Raw genomic sequence first — 27,815 nt, 5'->3', positions numbered from 1 at the left:
GGGCAGAGGGAGATGACTACATCAGGCTAAATTAAAAGGAACATTTCTAACAAAGAGGAGAAAAAAAATAAACTTTTTCTCAAGAAGCCATACTGCAAAATACAGTATTTTACCAATATTTTGCTTACACTAGAAATATATCATTAGCATTATTGTTATGTTTCAGTCAACAGATTTACAGGAAAAAGTTTAATGTTTAAAAAACTCAAATATAAGCATGTGAACCAAACAAACCTCTAAGGCAGGGGTGTCAAACTCATTTCTATATTGGGCCACTTTGGCGTCATGAAGTCATTAAAAGGGCTGGTTGCACGCGTATAGTCGATACTTTTCATTTCATAATTTCATTCCAGTTCACATAGAAGTATAAAAAATGCACAGTAACATAAAAGTAGCAAACTTAGGCCCAGTTTATACAGTTTATCTGCAAAAAAAGTTGATATTGGGGTGAGTTACACTTACAGGAGGCACAGTTTTAGCCACTTTATACACTTTAAAAGGATATATGGCTCTACTTTATGACATGATATGCCTTCTTTTTTTTGGCTTTTGAGGGCCGGGTAATTTATCTTGACGGGCCGGACTCGGCCCGCGGGCCTTGAGTTTGACACCTGTGCTCTAAGGTAAGTACATTTGTACGCCAGAGACAGTTTGTTTCATCCTTTTTTAACAAAGATGAATGCAGAAGAGCAGAGATCTGTGAAGATCTTGGTAAATGAAGCGTGCAGGCCCTTCTTCATGCAACTTTACTGAAAGCCTGTTTAGCATTGTAAGTTTTAAAGGTCAAATTCTTCATCCAAAGCATTTCAGCCAATAGAGACTGTGTGAGGGCGTGAAAATTTGACTGTTGGATTTATCACTTCAAAGTTTGAATAATGTTTAGACCACATGTCTAGGTGAAGCTAGTTGATGTTGTTGCTTTCGAGTAGAGCTGTGCTGAGTGTTTCTGAATGTTTTCATGTTTTCAGAAGGAAACTTCAGAAGGAAAAGCGGCCAGTCTCTCACTTGTCCCAACCTGAGAATCCAACATGGCTATTTTGCATTTAAAACCCAGTGATAGCTGCACTTCTGACGATTTCCCATCTAATCTTTCAATCTGTCCTTTACTAAACATGTAGCTACAGTGTCTTAAAGTAAAATGAAATACAAAAAAAATCAATAGATTTAAGCTTGCATTCCTGCTGGGCAATGAGCAGATCAAATAGAAAATCCCACTGTTTTTTGAACTTGAAACTGGGACACGATTAAGTTGGTTACATTTATTCACGGCATTAGGTTCCCATAGGTGGTGGCCAAAGCAAACAGCTGTCTCTTCAGCAAACCAGCAGGAACAATATCTTGCTGAATTCTGCAGTTTCCGGTTCCAATTGTCCCTGTCAGCGTTATTCGCTTTTGTTTTTTGCTTGACACATCAGAAACATGAAAAGAGCCCAGGTTCATCATACAAACCTTCACACATTCAGCCATCCATCTTCATGACAAGTAGCACTCATCCATGATGCCAGATTAGCCAAATGATTGTAAGTATGTTGGCGTTTGCATGAAGGCAGACAGCATGAAGTGGGCTGAAGGTTTCTGTTTGGGACAATGCAGAATGTGATCTTTGTTTTCATGTGTAACTACATGTGATAAAAGCACAAAGGCACCCCTATGGAAAATACACAAAGCTGTAATAGGAAAAAAACAAAAACAAAACAAGATCTGATCCAAAGCAAAACAAGACATTTCGTGTGGGAATCTATTCAATAAAAGCATGATTTGAGTTACAGTTCCAACTGAAAACATCCGTGTATTTTATTGAGATTTTATGATCAGATGTCCAGTGAAAGGAAAACGGCCCATTTTCCTCCCCAAACCTTTTTGCAAAAAAAAAAAAGAAAAAAAAATCCATTGAATGTCCTGTGAATTATGTATTTAGTCCATTAAATCTGATACCCTTAAATAAAACCCAGCAGATAGAATAAATACACCTGTGTGTCATTTAGTCTCAGTAGAAGTCCAACTGTTCTGTAGAGACAGTTACTGAACAAACGACATCACGTAAACCAAGGAACACAGCTGATGGGTCAGGGATGAAGATGAGGGAAAGTTTAAGGCCAAATTAGTTTGTTAAACAACATAGCATTCTTTTGCCATCCTTCCAAGGTGTAATAAAGCTTCAAGTCTCCTAGTGGATCCACCTAAAACTAACAGTCCAGGAAAGGGGAGTATTATCAGAGAAGCAGAGAAGAAGTCTATTCTACAGGAGCTACAGCTCAGATGGGTTAATTGGTTATGCACTCCACAAATCTGGCCTTTATCAGAGGTTGGCAAGACGTTTCCACTTAATAACAAAGGACAGCCCGAAGTCCTGTTTGCAGTTTGCCACAACTCAGAAGAAGGCTCTCTGATTGGATGAAACGAAAATGAAACAGTTTGTGAACACCAAAGATCACCCCAAGTGTCACAGCAGCATCATGCATGATTGCAGTCATATGAAAAACATGAAAAATTGTTATATATATAGGCTACATTCAACGATTTGAAAGTACCCCCCCCCCCCCACACACACACACACACCACCATCACCACCGTCATTAAAGACAAGAGTCTGGTTGAAGTTTTATTCAAAGTTGTAGGAAGCAGAAACTCCAAGTCTGAGCTTTGACTGACATCTAGTGGTGCAGTTTTGAACTGACTCCTCTGAGGGCTGCAGGTGTGCCTGTCATGCAAAAATACAAATTAATTTGAATTGCAAATGAATGAAAATGTTGTGTTACATAATTTCAGTTTTCTTTACAAATTCTATGTACGTAAACCACAATGAATGAAAAAATAAGCAACAACAACAAACGGACTGTATTATTTATTTATGTATATCTATCTATCTATCTATCTATCTATCTATCTATCTATCTATCTATCTATCTATCTATCTATCTATCTATCTATATATATATATATATATATATATATATATATATATATATATATATATATATATATATATATATATATATATTGTACACACAATCATGGCCAAATAAAGCTGATTAAATTCTGGTTAAAGCCACAGGTTAATACGATAATAAAGTCTGGCTCTGGCCGCTCTCGGTAATCAGCTTATTATATTAAACAGTGAATTGTTGCAACTGCATTTGGTTTCCTCTAAACTGGTCTCTGTGGTTCCCACAAGGACAGATGCAAAGGGTTTTGAAGAGGCAGATGGGAATCCAGCTGACAACCAGCACTAAGACCTATAAGCTAAGTGCACATGTCTGACAGTGCAAGTATGGAACTGCTGTTGGATAACCAAGGATCTGTACCGTTTAACATGTGTCAGTCACAATGAAGAAATAAAGCTGCGACTAGTGTAAAAAAGGCGGCAGATGAAACTGCAATGTCCAACTTATATTGCTGTGTTCTCATCATCAGCCATGGAATTACATTCGTCCATCCATCCATCCACCCAAATTAGTATATAAATTAGTAAATTCATTGCAAACATTTTTTTTTACAGTAGTTTAATGGCTTGAAAATCAGAAATTCAAATTTCCAACTGTGAAAACATCCTGTTTAGGAATTTTAGAGATTTTCCACTGGTGAGGGGACAAGGTGACCTTGGCTGAAACAGCATCACAGAATGTGGCACAGGCACATTGTTTGATCCTTCCTCCCACCCCGCTGTCCTCTCTGGTTAAAAGCTATGCCATGACCCGCTTCAAATAATGCAATTTGTTGGTGGTTTATATATTTGTGTTTGTTTCCAAATGCACTGCCCTGGCATTGTAAAAAAACACCTGGAACAGCCATATTAAATAATGTAAGACCACAGGAGGACTTTGTTCACTTAATAGTCTGTAAACCTTATCAGTTAAATTAATCCTAATGCAGGGCCCGGACAACCCAATGTGCCGCAAGTTTTCCCAGCAGATTTGTTGCCCTACTTTATGCATTCTTCTGTATTCAATAATGTTCTCTCCTTGCATTAAACATAATGGTATACTCTTACGGTATTTCATGGAAAAAGCCAGTGGCAGGGAGCTTACAAGCTGACAATCTGATTTGATTGAAAAACTCTGCAAATCCCTCCCTGGCCCGGGCATTCAATCTCACATCATCAGTGGCACAGAGCCGCTACATAAACCCCCTCCTTAATCCCAAAGCCCTTTTTTTTTATTTTATGGTCAGTGTGCCACCCATTTGCACAAATCCCTCTGCCCCAAACCACCCCCACCTATCCGTGCGTCTGAAAGGATGAGTCTGAGGTCAGACGCAGCTGGCATCATCATCATCCAGTAACTTTTTATCCCCCCTCCTCTGGGCATATTTGAAGACGCGCTGGACTGAAAAGGTACCCGGACAAGGTTGGACGGACAGCCATAGCGTCCTTGGAACCTGCTGGAAGGATGTGATTGCCTTCCGCTTTAAGTTCTGCCCACAAAAGAAGATGGGAGTATTCTGTTTTTGGGACAAGATTTGATCCGCAGTCCTGGAAAGAAAAAAAAAAAGCAGGCTTATGCAACTTACTAAAACAAAAACTGTAAAAGGAGGAAAATGAACAACTAAAGGAATGCATCTTTTCTGCATTAATGTCTACATCTCTGAGGACAACACGCAAGTCCTTTGGAAAAATGCTACCAGACGTCTGTGGACCTAAAAAGTTTTGCACCGTCCTCCCCTGCTGCCTCCTCCTCCTCTGCATCTGAGAATCCAGACTCCTGTGGAAGAGGCGCAAAGGAACCCCGCTCCCATCTGGCCAACAATCTTCCCAGAGCCTTTGGAGCACATTTCCAGAAATGCCAGACGCAGAATCGACAACCCTCCACGTTGTTCGTATAAACCGAGCAACATAAAGGGGATAAAAAAAAAAAAAAAACCAAAAGGCGCGCTCTCGGTGAAGCTCGGCATCAGCACTTGTGCATCCGAAGCGCGTCCCCGCCCCGGTAGAGGCTGCCCGAGATCCCGGGAAGAGGAGTTGGAGCTGTGCGAGTTAAAGTTGGGCTATAAAGGGGGGGCCGAAGGATGCTGCAGAGGAATCTACCATCTAATTAACGTAGCCTATGCGGAGAAACGTCTTTCTAAGTGAAGGATGACTTGCAAAATACTGAGCATATGCTTCTTGTTTTTGGGTTTTCAACATTGCTCATCACGTAAGTCATGAAAACAGAAATCATTCTCGTGTTACCGCTTGGCTACTGCATACGGGGATCGTGCGCATTTCAAAGTGCATAACGATGATTGCTTAGAATCTGCTTTATGTTGGGCTGATGCCGCTGGAAAAGTTAAGGGCTGCATCCAGAGGCAAGGCAGCTGGGGAAAAAAATAGGTGCTCCTAATGGAGGGCAAAGCCTGAAATGTTGGGATGCTTGAAGGGCAACGCACATCGCGGTCAAAGCAAACATTGTGGCGAAATAAACAAAAAAAACGGGCGATTTCGTTTTTAGTGGTTCTTTTGACTGCTGCAGTTTTAAAGGCGTCGGGTTGCGGAATACCACATAAAAAAAAGTGGCCAGGCAAACCGCGTCCGTCCTGCAGAGGGTGCGCACGGTGGTCCCTCTCCAGCACAGGACTGTCTGCATTGCAGTGCTTTCTCTCCGGCGGCACGCAAGTTTTTTTTTTTTTTTGCAGCGTGCCGCACATCTTTTTACTTCAATAAGGCGCGGCGCTTAAAAATAGCAACGGGTTAATAATAATAAAAAGAAATGTCCCAGAAAATTGTTACTGGAAATCTGCAGAAAAAAACGCATTTGGATGCTGATGGTTGAGAGACAGCGGGGCTCTGTCCCTACCAGGACCAACCCACTGCAGTACTTCTTGGGTAGCCTGCATCCCCATTACCTGTCCTTAAAGTCCTGCGTCATGCATGCACCTGCATGGGGAATTAGTACATTCATAGGGTGGCTTTGGGCGAGACAGAGGTGGGGGCTGATTTGAATAAGGGGGCACCAAAAATGATCCATTGATCCATCAAAGCTTGAGCTCAGACAGATAAGCTGCGTTTTTGATGCGTGCCCATGACCTCAGGGTGTTTTACTGACTCATCAGTTTAGGAAAGCAAGATGCAGGAGCAAGGGGGGCAAAACTGGAAATATTGAATGTGGGAAATTGCTCAAAATATGATTTAATATGTTTTTAAGTCACGTGTGTTATCTTTACACATCTTTTCCTACTACATATTATTCTAATTATTCATGTTTGAAAAGTAGATGTTCTTATGAGATAATACCAAATTTTTCAAACAAAGATTTAGGGAATTATGAAAAAGTAAGAATATAATCTAATGCAGGGTGCTGATTGCTGGAGTCTTTATGACATAGTTTGCTCCCCTGTGTTGCTACCAAAACAAAACAGGAACGTCATGCAAAAATCTAACGCAAGATGCGTGGTTGATTTGATTAATCACTAATACAGCCCACAAATGGCATGCACGTGTGTCTAACACTCAAAGGCCTATATGGACGTAATGCATGGTGTTATTGTGCGTGGGTTGTGTGGGCATATATTGTAGAGTTGTTCATCAGATGCCAAAGCCTGTGATCCACTTTTTGGGTGTGGCTGCAAAGATCTTGTCTGACGCTTTGCAAAAAATCTGAGGTGTTTGTGTGTTCTGTTGACGTTATCAGCACCGACCATAGGAGAACGATGCATATCAGGAAAATTAGTTTTGTTGCATGGTGTCCGACTTCTGAACATGACTGATACTTTTGCACATCTTGAAGTTTATGTCGCAGGCGGTCTTCTGTCACACCCTGCTGTGAAGCCGGCCTTGTCATAAATTATTGAGTCACACTGCTTTTACAGAAGGCTTTACATCAGCCTTTTCTTTTTACAATTCTTGCTTCTGGTACATTATTTGAATCGAGCAGCTGTGTTGCACTTATAGGGTTGCTCCTAAACAGCTTGCCGCATTGTTGCAGTTTTCTTTTTTCTTTTTTTTTTTAAGATTTGCCTTGCTGCATAATAAATGGCAACTCGCAGAAATTATGTCTCAGCCCAGACGGAGCAGGCTATATCTTAGAAGCAGACTGATGATTCAGCATTAATGGCGCTGTGGTCCCAAGGAGTTGCATTAATCTCCACTAAACCTTTATGTATGGGTAACGGGGCTGTGTGGGGCAGAAAATGCAGCAGGATCCAGAATCACTGAAATAAAAAAGAAGATAATCTGGAGACTGGGCACTCCGCTCAGATATTCAGACGTGGTACACTTTAATTGCTGCATCATGATAACGCCAACTTGGGAGGAGAGAGGCAGCAAAGCAGAGAATTCAAATGCGAGGTTATTTTTAGAGTTTGGATGGCGATGAAGACACAGGGAGTGCATGAAGAAAGGAAATGAGACACTGACTGGGTGGAGGTGCAGCCTGTGTGTCAAGCTTGCAGTAAAGAGGAGCTGAATAACCTGAGTTAACCTGCTGCAGTCTATTATAGAGCTAGATTTTATTTTTGGAAGGGAAATTCACATTAAATCCAAACCATTTGCCAAAAAAATAAATAAATGTGACCGCCCCACAGAGCCTCTTAATAATTTTGGTGGAACAGAGGAAGTTGCAGAAAAGAGATGACGCTGGGATGGAAAAATGAATCCCTTATTGATCACTTGCAGCAAAGGAGGCATTTCTGTGTGCTAAAGAAAGAGAAGGTCATCTGAGACAGAGGTCCCTTTTCACTCACTCAGCAGGTTTCTTCCCCCTGAATGTGCAGCAGATTCATTCATGGAAGGTGACAGAAGTCAGGCTTGTGTGAATAACACATGAAACCCCCAGCATATCCCTGTGCAGCACACAGACGGGTGGGTTTAAGGCACGGTGTATTAGCCAAACAGCTCAAGTTCACGACGAAAGCGCTTTGCTTTCTCATGTTCCTAATTTGCGAGGAGCTGCCCTCAATAAAGTCCACAGCTTCACTGCAATGTCCTTTTGAGATTTGACACTGCATTCAACCTCATCTGCGTCCATTTGCCGACTCCACACCATACCTCTGCCAATATGCTAAGCCTCGAGCTGCATCTGGGCTCGCTCTTTTCTTTGTGACCTCTGTTGACATAATAACGGCACTTACAAAATGAGACCTCCTTATTTTCCATGAAAAAAAAAGAGACTTTCATAAAGATGTGTCATAGAGAAGTAAAACTCTGCCTTTTTTAGACGTTGAGTCTATCTATATTAGATCTACTGGGAGTATAAAAAGCAATATTCTGGCACTTAAAATGGGACAGTTTTCCTTCTGCAGCTGAAGGTGAAGGCGTTGGACATTTATTGTCGTCCGCGACAGAAGGAAGATTAGACAGAATTATTGGTCACTTTTATTAGCCCCGGGCTGGAGAGCAGATTGGCGACGCTCCTATCAGTCTCACAACCACATCCACAGCAACTTGCTATTTCACAGTTATGTAGCTCGGCTTTACTTTGACTTTCTAAACTTAGAACAGACATCTATTATTATCCTACAATACAGCGGGCACGGAGCGATTTGTGTGATACTCTTTTGTCTGTTATTTTTTGGGTAGGGTGGGGCACGGGGGGCGTTGGCAACTTGGTGACCTTTTTAAAAGTGGATTTCCGAGTTAAAGTTGGTTTGTTGTTTCCAGTTCCCCCTCACAAAGTTTAGAAATAAAGATGTAAGGTGCACACACTAAGAGAGTGTGTGCACTAAGTCTGCTAGATTTATGAGCTTTGGTCCGCCTGCTTATGAGTCTGTGCTTTACTGTGAAATCTGAATCACTGTTTCGCTCAGCCTGAACCGATCTCTTGTTAAAGTCAGGCTGTTTTTTTTTTTTGCAGCAGCCGTCTTTTGTTGAGTTTCAGTGCGGCATGATATGAGAAGTCATTTTGGTATCTCCTGATTTTGGTGTCACCCATCTGGTCTCTGCAGGAGAATGCGTTGATCCTCTCATCTCTGGGCTCTACGCCTCCTCATTCCTGGCCTCTTCGAGATATAACTTTCTGTACTCCGCCAACTTTGCCAAACTTTATGGTAAGTTCTTGCTCATCAGCAGAGTTTTATCCCCACACTTGATCTTCACCTCAATCCTTGCAAGCATCTGAGCTGGTTATAAGCAGAAAGGAAAAGTGGGACTCGTAACATCAGGGATGGCTTCGCTCCACTTATTAGCGGCGGATTTCATGCTTGTATTTTAGGATTTACACCACCGCTGCGCCGGGATTGTTACATCAAAACCGGATTTACCCATCATCTTGTCCTTTCCTATTTTTAACATGTCACTAAATTCACCTTAAGAGAGGGATCAGCCTAAAAGGGGATGAAGGTTCAGGAGTTTACTGTCACATTTAGAATGAGCGTTTGATTTAATTTAACAGTATTGATAAAACATATATTCTCTCTAAATTTCAGGAAAAACAATTTGACACTTTTTCACATATTAAAAAGTATCCTTGTCTACATACTTGGACATTTTCCTCCCTAGTAATCTGAAAGGCATTAATTTTTTGAGCAATTGGAATGTTTTTGAAATAAATAAAAAAAAAAAACAACCTTTACTTAAAATCTGTGTCATTGATTAATATTAAGCGCATATTTCCTTTCGAGTTGAAATGATCAGAATAAACAAATTAAATCTTAGGTATTGTGTTAAAAAAAGCTATTTCATAGGCATAAACGTACTTTCTCTGTCAAAATTAAGATAGCATTGAATTATCTTTTGTGCTAGTAAATGGTAAATTCTAGATTGTGGCAATAACAGAGAAGGATGAAAGAAGATGTAGTTTGTAAGAGGAAATGCAATAAAAGTAAAAAATAAAATAAAAGTAAGTACAAAATTCAGTTCAGTTAAATTTAATTTTAGTTTTTGTCTAAAGCAGAAATTCACAACAAATGCCAGTACAAAACAGTTTATAAGACAAGAATACAATTTATGTCCAGTTATATAGCTTACATGAAATTTGGTACACATTCAGTTTCAATGAATGTAGTTTATGATCCAATCTTGTAGTCAGTTTCAAATCAAATAACATAAAGCTCTATTCCAATATATTAAAATGTCAATGCCAACTTTATTTATATAGCACATTTAATACAGATACCTATGCCCAAAGGGCTGTACACAACAAACAATATCCATCCATCCATTTTTCGTGGGGGTTGCTGGTGCCTATCTCCAGCGTTACAACAAACAATATAAATATATAAAATAACAAATGCACAACATGAAATAAGAATAATCCAAAATAATAGCAGTTAAAATGCTGAAAAATACAAAACAATGATAAAAGATAACAAAATAATCTGCAAAATATTCAGTTGATCATTCGATGTCAACTGGAAAAGAAGCAATTCAACCAATTCACTGACTTCTTAGCATAACTCATTTTAGGAAAGCATGTGGCGACAGTGGAGAGGTGGGCTGGGAGAATGTTAGACAGAAAAAAAAAACAGATTAATGTTTGTTTAGGAATATTTTTTATGGGAAAGGTAAAGAAAGAGAAGAAAAATGACTGCAACAAGTCAATTATGCAGTTCAGGTAAGAGATTCAGCTAAACACAAACACAAACTGGTACCAGGAATACTTGCTGTGGTTAAGGACAACAATTAGTGTACATCAAAGTAATGATTGCAATACCTTATTGAATGGCTTTATTTATGAAGGCGACTCAGTGAAACAGAGAAGCACTGAGTCAGGAGTACTTTCAAATGAAAAAAAAAAAGATTACCCATAAATGATGGTAGCAATAGCTCTGCCATTGCGGCTGTCCAGGAGCGAAACACAGAAGAACTGAGCTAGAAATACAATCTGTAGCAAAGTAAAACACTGAGAGTATATATAATAAATGACAGAAAGAGCTTTGTGTTGTGCTCTGTCCAGGAAACTGTTAAACCCACAGGTGATATCAACAGCAGCTCTGGCAGTGGCTCTTTCCTGAGAGAAAGGCGGCTAAACTCAGAAACTCTTAGCCAGGTGTGATTTCTGTGGTAAAGAAAGGAGAGCGAACCAGTAGGTGATGACAGCATTAGACCTATCAATGGTTCAGGGAAAAGACACAGATAGACACAGAAGCACAAAGCCAGGTATGCATTCTTTACAAAGAAAAAAAAGATTATGGTGCTGATGTTTAATTATGTTTAATCACGCTGACACTGAATTTGACAAATAAGAACAAAAGAAACCAAATCCATGGACAACAACGGGGATTTGTCTTTCATGTTTGCCCGCAGATAAGGGACAATACGATGATGAAAGAATTGTTATTTCTTTATTGTATCTTTTTTATATGGTCTGTTGGGAGTAAAGCTGCTAGGAAAGGCCTGACATAATGCATCTAGATGCACAGAGAGTCCAACTCTTGCAATTACGTGGAAGGTCATCTTTTCTAATGAGCAATTTAATGTGATTAGCAAACAAGGAACCGTAACATTGTAAAACTTTTTCAAAAAATGTACATCACAAGAAACAATGGATACATTTTTTCCCTTCAAATAGATTTTGTCAAGGATGTGCGTCACTGGAAGTACAAAGGACTAACGATACCTGAATCATTACCAAACTGGCAAAGTTTTAGTCTCGAACCAGCAGCTGCATTTGACACCACCATGTGTAGCCAATGAAAAGACATTTCCTGGGTTTCTACCTGCTTTGGTTTATGGACAGTTTAAAGCAGGCATCCGTCATTGCTGCATGTTTGTACAGTTCAGGTCAGACTTCAATAGTTAAATTTTTCATAGTATTTAGAATGTAGTGAAAAAAAGCAAAAACTGGACAAAAGTAAAGGTAAAAGGTACGTAATCGCATAGAAAAATCTGCACTCTGTCTGTAGGTTAAAACCAGGTAGTAGATCAGGGTGATTATGAAAACAAAATCTAGGATAACTAGATTAAAACTAATTAAAACTCATGGTTATGACTATTTTCATCATTATATAGGTTTGTACAGTGCACAAGCTTTACATTGTATGTTTTGTAGGATAAATGGTCCACAGTGAAAAAAAAGAAAGAAAACATGCATGTTTGTTCAAACCCAGATGCAACAAAAGGTTCTTCTGGACATGGTTATCAAAATTTTAATTTTATTGCTGTTCAAATGTCAGCTATTCAAAATTTCAGCCACTATGGTTATGATGTTGTCACTTCCTTCTCTGCTCCACAGGCAGCAGCGGCTGGTCCCCATCCCCCAGAGACAGACAGCCGTGGCTGCAGGTTGATCTGGGCAGAAAGTACCGATTGGTGGCGATTGCAACCCAGGGGACCTTTAATTCTTATGACTGGGTTTCCAAATACACTCTTCTCTATGGAGACAGACCGGACTCCTGGACACCGTACATCATGAAAGGAGGAAACTCTGTAGGTTTCGTGGGCCTGAACAGCAGGGGTGGGATGAGTGGCAAAACAAAGCTGGGCGCAAGGATTAAACAGCAATAATACCATAAACATAATCTTTATAGCCGATTTAGGATATTTTAGGGATGCTTTGTTATATTTATTGCCATTGGGGGTGAAACAAAGCCAGCATAACATCTATCTCCATAGTGATAAAGCTATTCTTATCATCAGTCCAGCCTCCAAATAAGGCATTAGGACCTTAGCAGGTACTCAATAACTCACAACGCTTCCTCTATCTCATCTGTTCTCAGACCCTGCCTGGTAACTGGAATTATTATCAAATAAAGAGGAATGTCTTCCATTATGCTTTTACGGCTAAACACATTCGTCTGCTTCCCCTGGAGTGGAACACAGAGAACGGAGGAAAGATCGGTGTGAGGCTGGAGCTCTACGGCTGCTCTTATGGTAAAAAAAATGAATGACGGATGATTCATCGTTCAGAAAATCGAACAAAATGCAATTTGTTATGAAATAAGTCACATCGCTTGATTAGTACAGATAAAAGATGCAATTGCTGTTAATTCTAACTTTACGGTCACTGTCAGATTCCTATGTGCTGCAATACAACGGAGATGACGCGGTGGTCTACACGTATCCAGGAAAGAGGTCACGCACTCTGCAGGACCACATCGCCATAAACTTTAAGACTCTGGAGCAGGACGGTCTGCTGTTACACAGCGAGGGGATTCAAGGAGACCTCTTCACCCTGGAGCTGAAGAAAGGCCGTCTTTATCTGCACATTAGTCTAGGTGATATATCGGGTATCATATTGTAGACTTCCTGAATATTTTCTTTTCATAGAAAATATGCTCGCTGAGAAAAAAGACTAACAAAAAAAAAATGTTAAGCGTCCAAATGGAGTAGTGGAAATTAAATGAAAACAGCATCAATAGCCCCTACAGCTAGTTAAAAATGAACATTTTCTTTTAAGTTTTCCTTTTTTTCCCCCAGTACTGGTTTATGTTTTAAAAGCCTTCTTCCGTTTTTCCCTTTGTTTCCCAGGAAGTAGCGTTATACACAAGGTCGATGGCCGAATCACTCTGACTGCAGGAAGCCTCCTTGATAATCTGCACTGGCACTATGTCACGATCAAGCGCTACGGTCGGCAGGTGAACTTCACAGTGGACAGTCAGACAGTGACGGCGGTCTGTAAGGGGGAATTTACTCACCTGGATCTGGATAATCAGGTAGGGCAAAGCGTAACATCATTACACGGATTATCTGTGAATGCCCCGATAAGGATTCAAGCTGAAAACTCTAACTGGATATCATCTAGATGTACGTTGGAGGAGTAATAGAGCCCAACGTACCTCACCTTCCTACCACACCCAATTTCCGTGGGTGCCTGGAAAATGTCTTTATCAACGGCATCAACATTATTGACAAGGCCAAGAGAGAGGACACTGATATCCGCATCCCTCGAAAGGTAAAGCTTTGCAGTGATACTTGAGAAATGTTCTGCAAACCGTTTGTTAAAACATGCTTTATTCCAACTGATGTCAACTAATTTCTCTTTTCTTACAGAAAAAGATGCATTTCGCCTGCCGCGACATTCTGCTCAGACCAATGACGTTTGCCGGACCCAACAACTTCTTGCAAGTCCCTGGGTTCTTCGGAAGGCCGAAGCTCTTTGTCAAGTTTAAGTTTCGCTCCTGGGACTACACTGGGCTGCTGATGTTCACGCGCTTCGCCGACAACCTGGGTGCCCTCGAGCTAGGTCTGAGCGAGGGTCAGATCAACGTCACCATCTTCCAGACGGGAAAGAAGAAAATTCAGTTTGGCGCAGGTGAGCCGTAGGCATTTCCTGTAGGATTTCATATTGTTTCAGCTTCAAAATATCGAAACTCTGCATTGCAGTTTATTGAAACCTCTGTGCTTTAAGTCTTTGTCTTTTTTCCTCAGGGTACAGGCTCAATGACGGTTACTGGCACACTGTGGATTTGGCAGCCAGAGACAACCTTCTGACCCTCACCATTGACGAGGAGGAAGGCTCACCGCTGAAGATCACCAACCCCTTCAACATCCGGACAGGAGATCGCTACTTTTTCGGGGGTGAGTTGAAGACCTTAACGCCTGCAAAACCCTCCACCATCTCGACTCTTTGATTGTATAGTCACACAGCATTTATTGTCTTGTGTTAAGGTTGTCCGAAAACCAACAACACATTGTTCAAGTGTGAGACCAAACTGAACCGTTTCCACGGCTGCATGCAGCATATCTTTATAGACAACGAACAGCTTGACATCGACATTACTCTTCAGCGACAGTGGGCTCGATACGAGGAGCTGTTGATAGGGACGTGTGGGATCACTGACAGGTAAGAAAAAACTCACACAAAGCTAAATATGGACATGAAAGATGGTGACATTATCCTTAAATTTAATATCTTCTAGCATTATTAAGCTATTTTGAAATAGTTTAAGGCTCATTAACCTACACAATGTATCAAAAACCTGCATGAAGGATGAATTGTTTTCCATCCAATAAGCGATCGAAGCAAAATTTCAGTATTTTTCTTAGGTTCCACATTCTTTTCAGTTGATGATTCTAAGCAAAGTCAATTGACTTATAGATTTGGCCTCATGAGTGATGCATTGAAGCCAGAGAGACGCACAAACAAATCTACAAAACAAAGATTCTAACATTCTTCAAACCTTTCTCTACAGAGTGCTACAAATGGGAATCGAACATTTAAAATATTATCTAAAATGGTTAAACTCGAGAATTTATTTGTCTCTCGGCAACACTGAAGAAAGTATTTGAGTCTAAGCTCTACTCTAAACTGAGAGGGGAAAGACAAGGGAGGGACCACCTGAAAGTAATATCTTCAACACCAGAAATGCCACTGCAAAAAGAATCGAGCAACTCACTGTCATCTAACTCACACAACGTGCTCACAGTTGTGTCTACCAACTTGGCTGATGGGAAAATGTTGGCACACTGCCGTTTTTTTTAGCTGTATGCTGTAATGTACATGGAAGACCAACAGCTTTTGCCATTTCCTAGGTCCTTGCATGTCATGGTGGTTCCTCGCTTGGGATTACAAAACAAGTGAATACATATGAAAACATGATTAAAGAAAGCTATTTGTTACTATCCCGGGCTCTCGTCCAAGTGGATGAAGGACTAAAAAAAAAAAAATCAAATTGAGACATAAGGTCACTTACATTGGCTCTTCCCTATCTGGGTTCTTTTCAATTAGTAAATGCTCGGCAGTATGTGGTTAAGGGGGAGGTGTCGTTACGAGGGGTTTGTCAACAAACGAGAAATAGATTTTGGGGTACCATGAGACCTATTTATTCTTAAGAACACAAAAGGAAAATTTGATTTTTCTGCTCTAAGCCATTTTCTTTAAGCCCAAAAAAGACTATTTAAAGTACCAAAAATACAAGCAAGCCACCACTTTTGATATAAAACTCATTACAAGGGCTATTTTTCTGAAGCACGTAGCCATCTCATTCTGTAAAAAGACAGGCTTACACTTAAGGTTAATTGATGATAAACCCGTGGAGGTATGGAAGCGTCTAGGAAATTCAACAGTAGAGTTTCTCACCAGGCTGTTCAGTGAGATCTTAGAGAGGGGGAAGATGCCTGAGGAATGGAGGACAAGTGCGCTGGTACCAATTTTCAGGAACAAGGGAGAAGTGCAGAGTTGTGGTAACAACAGAGGAATAAAGTAGATGAGTAATACAATGAAGTTATCGGAAAGGGTAGTGGAAGCTAGACTGAGGTCAGAAGTGAGCATTTGTGAGCAGCAGCATGATTTCATGCCAAGAAAAACTACAACAAATGCAGTATTTGCTTTGAGGATATTGATGGACACAGAGAGAGAGAGGGTCAGAAGAGAAAGCATCTTAGAGGATGCCGAGAGAGGAGCTGTGGGATTGTATAAGGAAGTCTGGAGTAGCAGAGAAGTATGTTAGAGGGGTGCAGGACATGAATGAAAGCTGCAAGGAAGGGGTGAATTGTGCTGTAGGTCTGACAGAGGAGTTCAAGGTGAAAGTGGGACTGCATCAAGGATGGGCTCTGAGCCACTTCTTCTTTACTGTTGGCAGGTGAGGTTAGACAGGAACCTTTGTGGACTATGATATTTGCAGATGACATTGTGATCTGTGAAGAAAGCAGGGAACAGGTGGGGGAAAATCTAACCGTGAGGTTGCATGGTGTAGAGACAAAGAAGGTGGAGGATTTGAAGTACTTCAGGTCAACACTTCAGAGCAATGGGCGAGTGTGGAAAAGAGGTGCAGAAACATGTCCAAGCAGGTTGGAACGGGTTGAGAAGAGTGTCGGGTGTGTTGTGTCACAAGAGTATTGGTGAGAATGAAAGAAATTGTGTACAAGAATGTCTGGAGACAGAAGCATTCAGGAGGAGACAGGAGGCAGGGCTGGAGGTTGCACAGATGAAGATGCTGAGGTTCTCTTTGTGAGGGAGGAGGGTAGGATCATAAATCAGAAAGACAGCTCATGTTATGCTTTATCATCATGTTTTGATGATAAAGCCAGAGAAGGCAAACTGAGATGGTTTGGACATTTACAGAGGAGGTATAAGTGATGCTGAGGCTGGAACTGCCAGGCAGGACGCCTAGAGAAAGACCAAAGAAGATCCTTATGGACACAGGGAAAGAGGACACGAAGATAGTTGGTGTGATAGGATAAGATGCAGAAGATAGGGTCAAATGAAAAGGGTTAGGGTTGGGGGATAGGGCGAGTACTGGTCTGGAAACTATGCCCACCGTGGCAACCCCTGAAGGTAAAAAAGTCAAAGGAAGAAGAAAATATTAAAAGTATATTTAGGTATAATATATTTAAAGTTTATTGAAACATTATTTACCGATATTACCGATATTTAGATACAACTAATTCCATAATTAACAAACGAAAAATCTTATAAGAGAAACTGACATATATTTTCAGACATTCATATACAGTATATATATATATATATATATATATATATATATATATATATATATATATATATATATATACATCAGGAGTGCCAACTGTATGGTAGAGGCTAGTGGTAGCAGGGGTTATTTTAGTTAGCTAAAAGTCCAATGAGGATAATTCAAAGTGACATCGAGAGAAACAGTTAAAGTGCATAAAAGGTAAAATCTTGTCATTTGTGTGTACCACACTCTTCAGCGTTGCGAAAAGATTTAGAAAAAAGACATTAGAGAGTAATAAATAAACGATTCTTATATTATCTACAGATGTACTCCAAACCCATGTGAACATGAGGGCAGATGCATCCAGTCCTGGGATGACTTCATCTGCATTTGTGAAAATACAGGCTACAAAGGAGAAGTGTGTCACATGTGTAAGTGGTGTTCAATAATCCCTTCTTCATTCATTTGCACCCAGCTCACACAGAATGTCCTCTGTCTAGCAACAGTTTGATAATCTCTGTCCAAATACAGCGGTTTACAAAGAGTCATGTGAGGCCTACAGACTCAGCGGCAAGTACTGGTCTGGAAACTACACCATCGATCCTGATCTCAGTGGGCCGTTAAAACCGTTCGAGGTGTACTGCAAAATGAAGTGTGAGTAATCGCCGTTGTTACTAAAATGCAGCTTTATCGGCTTTGTGTGCCGCCTTCGCGAAAACAAATGGTCGTGTTATCAGTTGTGAGATTGGAGGAGAAACATTTCATGGGAAATTGAGAAGAAATAAATGTAGCAATGTGTGCATGTTGAAAAAAAAAAAACACTTATCACCTCTAACATTTAATTGCTTTACAATTCTCCTCTCCAATTTTTTTTGCTTTTACATAAAAAAAAAAATCATGGCAGCATATAAAGCTTGGACGGTGATTATGCATGATCGGGCGGAAGGTACCAGAGTGATCGGAAGCTCAATAGACAGACCGTATATCGGAGATGTGAACTACTGGAATGCTTCCTGGGATGAAGTCAGCGCTCTTGCCAACACATCCATGTACTGTGAGCAGTGGATCGACTATTCCTGCTATAAGTCTCGCCTCCTCAACACCCCCAGTGAGTGGGATCAGTCTTTATTCCTGTACTTATGTTAAAACTCAATATCAAAGACTCCAATGACACACAGCCCTGTTGTTTATTTTACGTGTAAAAAATAGGTGGAAGGCCTTTTGGTTACTGGATTGGTCGCAATAACGAGACTCACTACTACTGGGGTGGGACGTACAGAGAAGTGCAAAAATGTGGCTGTGCCATCAACCAAACCTGTGTTGACCCGAAGTTTCAGTGCAACTGTGATGCTGACTATAGGCAATGGTAAAAGACCCCAACAAAAACCCAAAAGGTTCGTCCCATGTTTCTTACACTGACATTATTGGTATCCTCCGTGGCGTTCCAGGTACTCGGATAAAGGCTATTTGGACTTCAGAGACCACCTGCCTGTGAGGAAGGTAGTGATCGGGGACACCAACAGAACTGGTTCGGAAGCACATTTCACAGTTGGGCCTCTCCGGTGCCATGGCGACAGTGAGTTCATATATAATTTGATTACTCTAAAAACTTGCGGCAATTCATTTTTTACCAGACATTTTTATTCATTTGCACTTTACTTACATTTATGCTTTCAGTAAAAAAGTTTGGTACCACTTTACAATGAGGCTTCGCTCATAGATGACTATTAGTGTATAGAAATGTTATTAATTAATCTGTAAACCCTTTATAAGTAATTCCCTTTCTGGGAGTACCCTTCTGGAGTTCTGACCATTGGCTTACTCCGTGTTGCCTTCCTTGATTTTGGCTTCCAACCTTCTCTCGTTATTGTCGCTATTGTTTATTGTAAAGTGGTACCAAAATTTCTTAGTATAGAATAGCTGGTGACCATAAAAATAATTGAAATACATTATTTATTTTTTGAAATGCCATATTTTACATAGCAATTCCAATAAAATGAGCACACACCAGTACGTTGTAACAAAATTTGGCCTTCATCGGGGTCAGTGTCTGCAGTGGCTTTTACTGAACATCAGTAACAAAAAAACCTCCTTACTCACAATAAACTCACTAGACATCACATTGTAAAAAAGAGAGGAGAAAAAAGAAAACATTAATGAAAAAATAAAAAAAATAGGTAAAAATGTAATACTACAATATTTAAGTATATTCTTATATTGGTCTAATTATGTATTTCCCTATGAAGCCATTTGGCCAATCTTGTGTATTACTGGTGCTACACATTACTTATAACAAAGAAATATAATATAAATGTGCAGCAAATACTATTTCATTAAGTCCAGGGTATACTGTTGCTTAGAAATCCCAGAGGTCTCACTCTAAAATTATCACCTAATGACTCCTCCTCAGCCTATTTTTCCTGTGGTGTAAACTGAATAAACTGAAAGTTTGAGAAACAATATTCTTTTGTGTTACAGAAACAATTAAAAAAAAAAAACAATTGTGAAGCTTTTAGCATTTTTTCTACACAGAAAAATATTTGCCCTGATCTTATTACTAAACTGGAATTGCTTGCCACAAAGGTCAATGATAATAAGCAAATGGTAAATGACGGCGAGTTGAAACGCGCTAAGGAGCTCTGTTGTTATGGCTTCAGCGCTGTGTTGGGACCTCCTAATGGTAAATGCATTTTATTGTTTCCGACAGGAAATATTTGGAACACAATAGCCTTCACGAAGCCCACCTACATCACCTTCCCCACGTTCAGGCCTGGATCGAGTGCTGACATCTCGTTCCACTTTAAAACCTACCGTGCACCGGGCGTCTTCTTGGAGAACTCTGACGACCAGCTCAGAAACTTCATAAGAATCGAACTGAACAGTGAGTCGACGTCACCTGTCAATTTGTTATCTTCTGCTCGTGTTTTAAAACTATCGGCCCCACTCTCTTTTTTTTTTTTTTTTTACTTACAGCCACCCACAACCTCGTGTTTGTGTTTATGGTTGGAGATGGCATCCTTAATGTGACCCTTCGCTCGCCTGTGCCGCTCAACGACAACGAGTGGCATTTTGTTCAGGCTGAGATTAACGTGAAGCTGGCTCGGATCAAGGTCGATTATCAGCCTTGGGCTGTCAGGCGGTTTCCAGGTCAGACCTTTGTCACCATGCAGTTCACACATCCCATCCTCGTAGGTAGGTGGCTCAAACTGAACCTGTTAAAAGTCACATTTAAAAGTGAAGTAATCTGTTATTTTTTCCCCTTTTAAAATGGTAAATTGGTAAATGTTGGCATATTTATTGTTCCCACTAGGTGCAGCCAACCGCACCCTCAGACCTTTCCTGGGTTGCCTTCGAGGGTTACGTTTGAATGGCGTCCCTCTTGATTTAGAAGGAAAGGTAAATGAAGAACAAGGTATCAGGAGGAACTGCACCGGACAGTGTCTTAATGCAACCATACCATGTCGAAACAGTGGCCAGTGCATTGAGGGATATGCTTCCTACACATGTGATTGTAACAACACAGCCTTCGACGGTTTTTACTGCCACAAAGGTAATTCATTGTTTAATATTTTTTGTTCATGCTGAAAATGTAGCAGGCATCTAATTCCTCTAATTTATCTTGTCTTAAGACATTGGAGCTCACTTTGAGATCGGGTCTTGGCTGAGGTACAACATACGAAAGAAGCCCATTTCGGATGAGGCAGCGTGGGCAAACTGGATCGACCCGCACTACGACAATTTCAGTCTGGGCTACAACGACACGGCGGACGACATAGAGTTCAGTTTCAGCACCGTTCACACACCGGCTGTGCTACTCTATATCAGTTCCTTTGTTCAAGACTACATTGCCGTCATCCTCAAGACTGACGGTAGGTGAAGCAAAGCAAAAAATCTGCACTGAGAACGATAAAGCTGTGCTTTTATCATTTTAGCTCTAAGGTTTTCCCACACAACCTTTCTGTTATCGCTGCTCTTCTCACAGGTAGCGTAGACCTGAGGTACAAGCTGGGGCTCATAACACACAAGTACCAGCTGACTCACCGAAACCTGGCAGATGGATACCCTCACTATGTGAACATAACCAGACACAACAGAACCATCAAAACACAGGTTCTCAATCTCTTAGCTTATGCTGTATAAAATATGCAACATATTTTTTTGGTTCTTTCATGTCTTTAATAACCCTATCCTTGAGGAATATGGAGTAGTTTCCCCAAATCCACTTTCTAAGTAATTTGGCCGCATGCTTAGAGTCATTGTCCTGTTTGAACACCCATTTGGGCTCATGTTATAACTTCCTGACTGATGTGCTGAGATGTATAAAACATTTCCACATAATGTTCTGTCCTCATTATACCATCCATTTTGTGATGTGCACGCATCCGTCCTGCCGCAATACCACCCCTGTACACAGGGGAGGATGGTGTTCTCTGGCTTGCCGGGGCTCCCATTTTTTGCCCCCAAATGTAACAACCATAGACATCATATAAGTAGATGCCTCATTACATGCTGGAGCTGCCGCCATATTGGAGGGGTCTCTTAGTATTGCCAGTATTCTCTGCAGCTTATGGTAGCAATAACCGGAGATAACTCTTGAAAGTAGATCACGTGGTGCACATCACCATTTTGCGCTGCGATTGGTTCTGAAGCTGAGTTTTTACTTGCTGAGAACAATGCAGAAACCCAACAGATGGACCATAATTTTATGTTTATTAATTTGTTATCACCGTATTTCACAAGATAAGGCTGAATCACATTGCCAAATTAAGTACCCTGGAGTTACAGGGTAGAAACACAAAGAAGCTGTGCAAAACAGTTATTTTTCAAGGGTCTTAAGCTCCAGGCCTAGGACCCTTGAAGCAAGGTGTAAGACACTGGAATGACCTGGAAATTTCAAAGAACACTTTTCCAGGCCTTTCTAAAAAAAAAAAAAAAACCTGTGTATGCATGTGTGCATGCACAGCACGCAGAATATGAAGAAATGATTGTTGGTGTGTAGAGAAGGCTCAGGATTGTACGTGTGAGAGAGAGAGTGAAATAAATTTAAATGAACAAAGCAACGTGTTTCTTTATTAAAGTATAAAATGTATTAATTTATACAGGTATTGATTTGTAAAACCACGTGTCTCTTTGTTTAAAAGCATAAAATAAGTATGTCAGCATGAAAGCACATATTTATTTACATATTTAATAATATGCCATAACATATGTCTCTCTTTATTAAATAGCATAAAACAAAGTATTTCAGTATGAAATCACATATTTACACATTAATATAAATATGTCTGTCTGTTAAAGACCATACATTTATGAAATATGATGTTTAAACAACATATTTCAGCATTAAAACGCGTTTCTGTTATGTGTGACAGCATCCTGTGTCATAAACACATCTCTGCCATTTGTAACAAACCAAACCATGTGAAAATCGGGTGAAAGTCCAGGGAGTTATGATTTATTTTAGCTGGGCAAACAGCTTCTTCAGTACAAATAAAAGCACTGGGGTCGCGTGAGAGACCCATCCAAGATGGCAGACACACTGAAACGTCAGCTCCAATAGGCAGCGGCAGTCCAAGGGGCGTCTACCTATATAACGTCTATGGTAACAGTAATTATGGGCAACCACTTCCATCAGACCACATGTAATATCTCCAAAAATTAAGGTTTATTTCCCAGAGTGCCTTTGCTTCCAGTAGGTGCTATTTTGTAGTTTTGAAAATGTATGTGGAAGTATTCCTTATATGCATGAATGAAGTTACCTCTTGTGAGTATAAAGATTTTTATTACAAGCTGCACCTATTCTTACAGGTGGATTACATGGAACCCATTGTGGAAAAGATAACCCTAGTGGAGGATGCTAGGTTTGACTCTCCAAAGTCCATGTTCCTTGGCCGGGTTATGGGTAAACATTTTGCTTACTGCTTATAAATAAGAATATATTTAGTTTAACACTTTCTGCCAGTTATTTGTCAATCACCTTAAAATAAACTTGTGTTTTTTTTTTTTGCTTTGTTTTGCAGAGGTTGGTGACATTGACTATGAAATCCAAAGGCACAATGCTCCAGGCTTCATCGGATGCATTTCTGGTGTGAGGTACAACGTCTACGCCCCTCTGAAGGCTTTCTTCCGTCCGAACGAAACAGATCCTCCTGTAACAACTCAAGGTTATGTCTCTGAGTCCAACTGTGGGGCCTTCCCTCCTATTCTGGGTTATGTGCCTTGGGAGGTGGATCCCTGGTTCACGGGCATAGGTGAGTGTTGAAACCTTCGTCCTGCATCATGTCTGTAAATTGAAGGAATGACAACTGACTGCTTCTTTCTGTTCTAGAATATTTCTATATCCACGATGATCTTGGCCTGTTCTGGATAGCCGGTGAGTATTTTAAAGCATATTTCTGATCAGACATAGTCATAGATATAACATATTTTGTATGTTCTAGTCACTTAATGCTATATTTAAAAATAAGACCAATACAATGACAGCCTAAGCGCATGCTTGATATTGTCGTGATGTCCCAGAAGTATCAAACTATCTGTTTGAAACCATATCAGTGTTTTTATTTATACGCTCTGATACTTAAAAGCAGCAGGGTTGTCAGATTTGGAGCAAGCTTTTGAAGTTGGGCATCAAGGTGCAGACTGAATTTAAATACAATACCAAAAAAAAAAAACATTCAAAACCTTTTCATTTCTATTTGTATCCTTTCATCCATTATATAATAAAAATAATATATTTTTTTTAAAGCGCCTTTCAGATCACTCAAGGACACTTTACAGAATAAGTAGCATTAAACAATAAAGCAACATTAAACAAACATTACAATGAACTGGCAATCATAAAGAATAAGTACACTCGAACAGATGGGTTTTGAATTATAATAAACAAGTCTCTCTAATTTATCTCTGATGAATCAAAATAAATATATAGGCGAATGAATGAATGAAAATGAATCCTCATAATATATTTGTCATTGAATACCAAAATAAGAAATGGCCCGCGTTTGAATATTGAGGAGCAGTTCACAATAAGTAATCAGTAGCGTTGTACTGTTCATACAGACGTGTGATTACGCTTTTGTTGAGCAGGTGGCGGATTAAATCAGTCAAGATAACATGTTAAATATTGAAAACAAATTAGCTGCCGTTTCAATGAATCGCAGACTAGAGAGAAAATGTGGATCCTGTCTCCCCGCTGAGCCGGCGAGGCTGGAGTCTCCGGATTAAGCTGCGGCAGAAACACCCCCTCTGCTCCATCCCCGTCTGAGACATTCACCAGATCGGGCTATATTTAGTCGGCCAAGGGCGCAGCTTGCTGTTCTTCACTAAATATCTCAGCTTAGCAGATCACTTAGCCCCTGGGATGTTATGCAAATGCAGGACATCAGCATGTGATTAAAGATTGTTGTGCTATTCAGGCATCCCGACAATAGGACAGCGGACATCTTTCTGTGTCTGATATACTGCTGAAGATAACAGCTGAATGGGAAATGACTCTTGTCTTGTTCCAAATGCCGGAGATGCCTTCACATGTTACCTGTAAAAGCTAATATCACAGGACAAGCTTTCAGTAATGCTGTAAATTTGCAGAGAGTAATAACCTGAAACCATTTAGAAAGAACTGTAGATATTATTTCTATTCTATTGCTAAGCAAGATGACCAAATAGGATATTTTTTTATTTCCTATTTAGTTTGTACCAGAACAAGTCTGGTATCAAAGATCTGACAGGTTTTATTGTACTGACCAATTAATGGCACTTTTGACTCCAAATTATTTTATACAGGATGTTGTTCATAGTTATTTTGTTTTGATCGGGTGTCATAATCTGATGCAATTCAACAGAGTCAGCTGCGCCAGATGGGGCTCAGAATCACAATCAATGGCAAAATGGTGTAATGAAAAAATGAGTATAGTAAATAATGCACAAATGTGTTAAATTCAATGCAATATTTTCATATTTCAAGGATTATTAGTATCCATAATTCATCGCAGTAACTGATTACTAAGCAAAATAAAGATATTGTATGGCCTAAGTACGTAGATACAAAATGGTTTGTTTTGGGATTCAAAATGGCAGAATGTTTTGACAAAAAGGTCATGCATAGGTCCAAAAGCGGGTTTGGGATTCAGTTAATGGGCAGCTGACCCAGAGCTAGCTTAGCAAGCAGCATTTAAAGTATTTTCTTTCTATTTTCTGCCTCAAATTTACACTTCCCATTTTTCAGCAACGGCAGAGAATGATTTAGCGCTGCAGATTTAGCCAAACAGGGACTGTTCCTCATTCGTGTTTTAAGCACCATGCTTCCTGTCCTGACTGTGCTGTTTTGATCCTTCAGTTATTGCCATCCTGGCCTTGCTGCTGCTCCTAGGAGGTCTGTACGCCATCTACGTCTATGCCTACCAGCAAAAGGGCAGTTACCACACCAACGAACCCAAATACCTGGAGTCTCCGAGCAGCTCCAGGCCACTGACCGACACCCTGAGGAGAGAAAAGAAGCACCTACCTGAAATTGAAGAGGAATTCAGAAGTGGCTAACGTCACCGGACCTTTGGGACAGTGGGCGGGGGGGTTGGTATGGGTTTGGATAGAGGGAACTAGCACTTAAAAAAAACCACAGTAACCTGTAGTAAGTTTTCTAATTGTTTGGTTTTCTTTTTTTTTCTTTTTTTTTATGTTTAGTTTTGTGTTTTGTTCGACGGATGAGCGTCAAAAACACACCTGGTGCTCTGTTTTACACAGTCCTTGTTTTAGTAAGTTCAAAGCTGAAATCAAGCCCCATGTTGCATGAGTAGCCAACAAGTCCCACGCTGTATTGCAGGGTGAAATACTGAAGTGCCTCATCTGAGCAAGCTTAATCTGAACGCGTACTATTTTCACCAGAGAGACACTGTGGGTAAAAAGGGAATTTTAAGGGATCTATCTCAGCTTTTATCGATTGATTTCCTTTTCTGAGCCATTTATGAGACAGACGAAATTCATCAGTAGATGTCAATATAGAATGATTGTCATTTGAATGATACCTTCTATGGACAATCTCAGACGACAAACTAGTACTAGTAAACGATTCTGGATTTTGACCGTGCACATATATGACTGCTGGGGAGCTGCATTCAAATCCAAGTAAGGAAACTGGTGATTATGGTCTTAATCCAGAACAAAGATTGTAAAAGATATATCTGCTTATACTTGTTGTATTACAGCCTATAACAGTGCATTGCCTACACAGAATGGCACTTGTAAGTGGTTCAGATTTGCCATAGCGTTGCTAGATCGCTGCTTTGTCGAGTAGCCAGCTCAGATTCACAACACATAGTGATGTGGAGTGAGAATTTGAAGAAACAGTACCTCAGACCGCGGGAGCTTGTGAATTGTTGGTGTAAAGCAGGAGCAAAGGTGGGGACAAAAATGCTTTTTGGGGACGGCGTGACCTAAAGTTTCCATTCCTTCTGTCCCAACTTCCGGTCACTTTTGCTTTGGTGAAGCTGTCGGCAGCTTGGTGCTACAGAGCGCACAGCAGACATCTCTACTGACAGAATTATTCATATTAAAAGGAATATAAAACAAGTCAGTCCTCCCACGATCCCTCCATGTTTAGGAATAGACTAATTTCAGGGAACAGCTGCTCTCTATGGCCATATTGAGAACTATACACCATAGAAAACACACACAAAGAGACATTTTTACAGAGGACCACAACAGCACAGTATAATACTGTTTTTATTTTCAATTTTTAATTTAATTTTTTTTACATCGGACACTGCAAGGAAACGTTTGCTTCACACTGTAGCTGAACACAGTCATTGCTGCTACTGCTCGGTTAGCTGCTTTCATTGAAAGAAAAGACAATTCTAATTTTAGTCCAAATAGATGTTAATAAGAGAAATTTTAGTTGATGTGCAGTGCAACCAAAGCATAAAGCTATCATCAGTCACTGCAGCTCTCCTCGACACTAAAGCACTATTGTGTATGTGAACTAAACAGTTAAAAGAAGTGTACATACTAGCTATGCATAGATAGAGCATGAGCTCATTTGCAGTAACATGCAATAATATAAGCTTCTTCCAGTCACTAACGCTATTTTTTTGGGGATTTGCAAATGTTAAATAGCGAGTAGGATGCCATGCAAAAGTGTTTATGTGAACCTTTAATAATCTACCGAATGACTTTTTTTTATTTTATTTCTAGAGTTTATACACTTTAAGCTTTGGAGTGCTCTGAATGTAAATCCTTTGACTCTGCAATGTATAAGCAGACACTACAGTGAAAAGCCGCTCTGACGTTTTTGATTGTAGACTGCTTAGCACTGAAAGCATCACGTAGATTGCTCAGGTTAACGGAAAGCACGTCGCTCTGCTGTCTGTCGAGCTAATGCAACTCCAGACCACAACGTTTCCCAGTTTCTTCCATTACAGAAACGCAGAGCTGTGCAAAATTATACAGGGAAAGAATGTACAGTAATGTAAAAAAAAAAATAAAAAATTGCAATTGCTGTACAGTAGACACGACTTGCCAATAATGTATGAAGCTGTACAGACCCGAAAGCTTGCATTTGCGAGCTATATTTTTGAAAATGTCTTGTGATGCGACGACTGAGAGCGAAGGCTGAGCAA

At 40.2% G+C, this 27,815-nt stretch overlaps 1 protein-coding gene across 1 annotated transcript; it reads left to right on the top strand.

Moving 5' to 3' along the window:
* The first annotated feature begins 4,250 nt into the window (after nt 1-4,250).
* cntnap1 (contactin associated protein 1) lies at nt 4,251-26,876 on the top strand. Its single transcript, XM_012878738.3, has 24 exons — nt 4,251-5,132; nt 8,857-8,958; nt 12,084-12,277; nt 12,568-12,721; nt 12,862-13,065; nt 13,319-13,503; nt 13,593-13,742; nt 13,841-14,102; nt 14,219-14,368; nt 14,459-14,633; nt 17,530-17,636; nt 17,737-17,859; nt 18,110-18,313; nt 18,415-18,571; nt 18,654-18,781; nt 19,913-20,086; nt 20,179-20,397; nt 20,516-20,755; nt 20,835-21,074; nt 21,188-21,315; nt 23,014-23,107; nt 23,226-23,456; nt 23,534-23,578; nt 25,541-26,876. The coding sequence occupies exons 1-24, from the start codon at nt 5,072-5,074 to the stop codon at nt 25,738-25,740; spliced, it is 3,927 nt and encodes a 1,308-aa protein (XP_012734192.1). The 5' UTR covers nt 4,251-5,071; the 3' UTR covers nt 25,741-26,876.
* The last annotated feature ends 939 nt before the right edge of the window (nt 26,877-27,815 follow it).

The sequence above is a fragment of the Fundulus heteroclitus genome, chromosome 16 (assembly GCF_011125445.2).
Source record: "Fundulus heteroclitus isolate FHET01 chromosome 16, MU-UCD_Fhet_4.1, whole genome shotgun sequence".
In the NCBI taxonomy this organism is placed as follows: Eukaryota; Metazoa; Chordata; class Actinopteri; order Cyprinodontiformes; family Fundulidae; genus Fundulus; species Fundulus heteroclitus.
The sequence above is the reverse complement of the archived record's forward strand: the minus strand, read 5'-3'. Positions and strand labels throughout refer to the sequence as shown.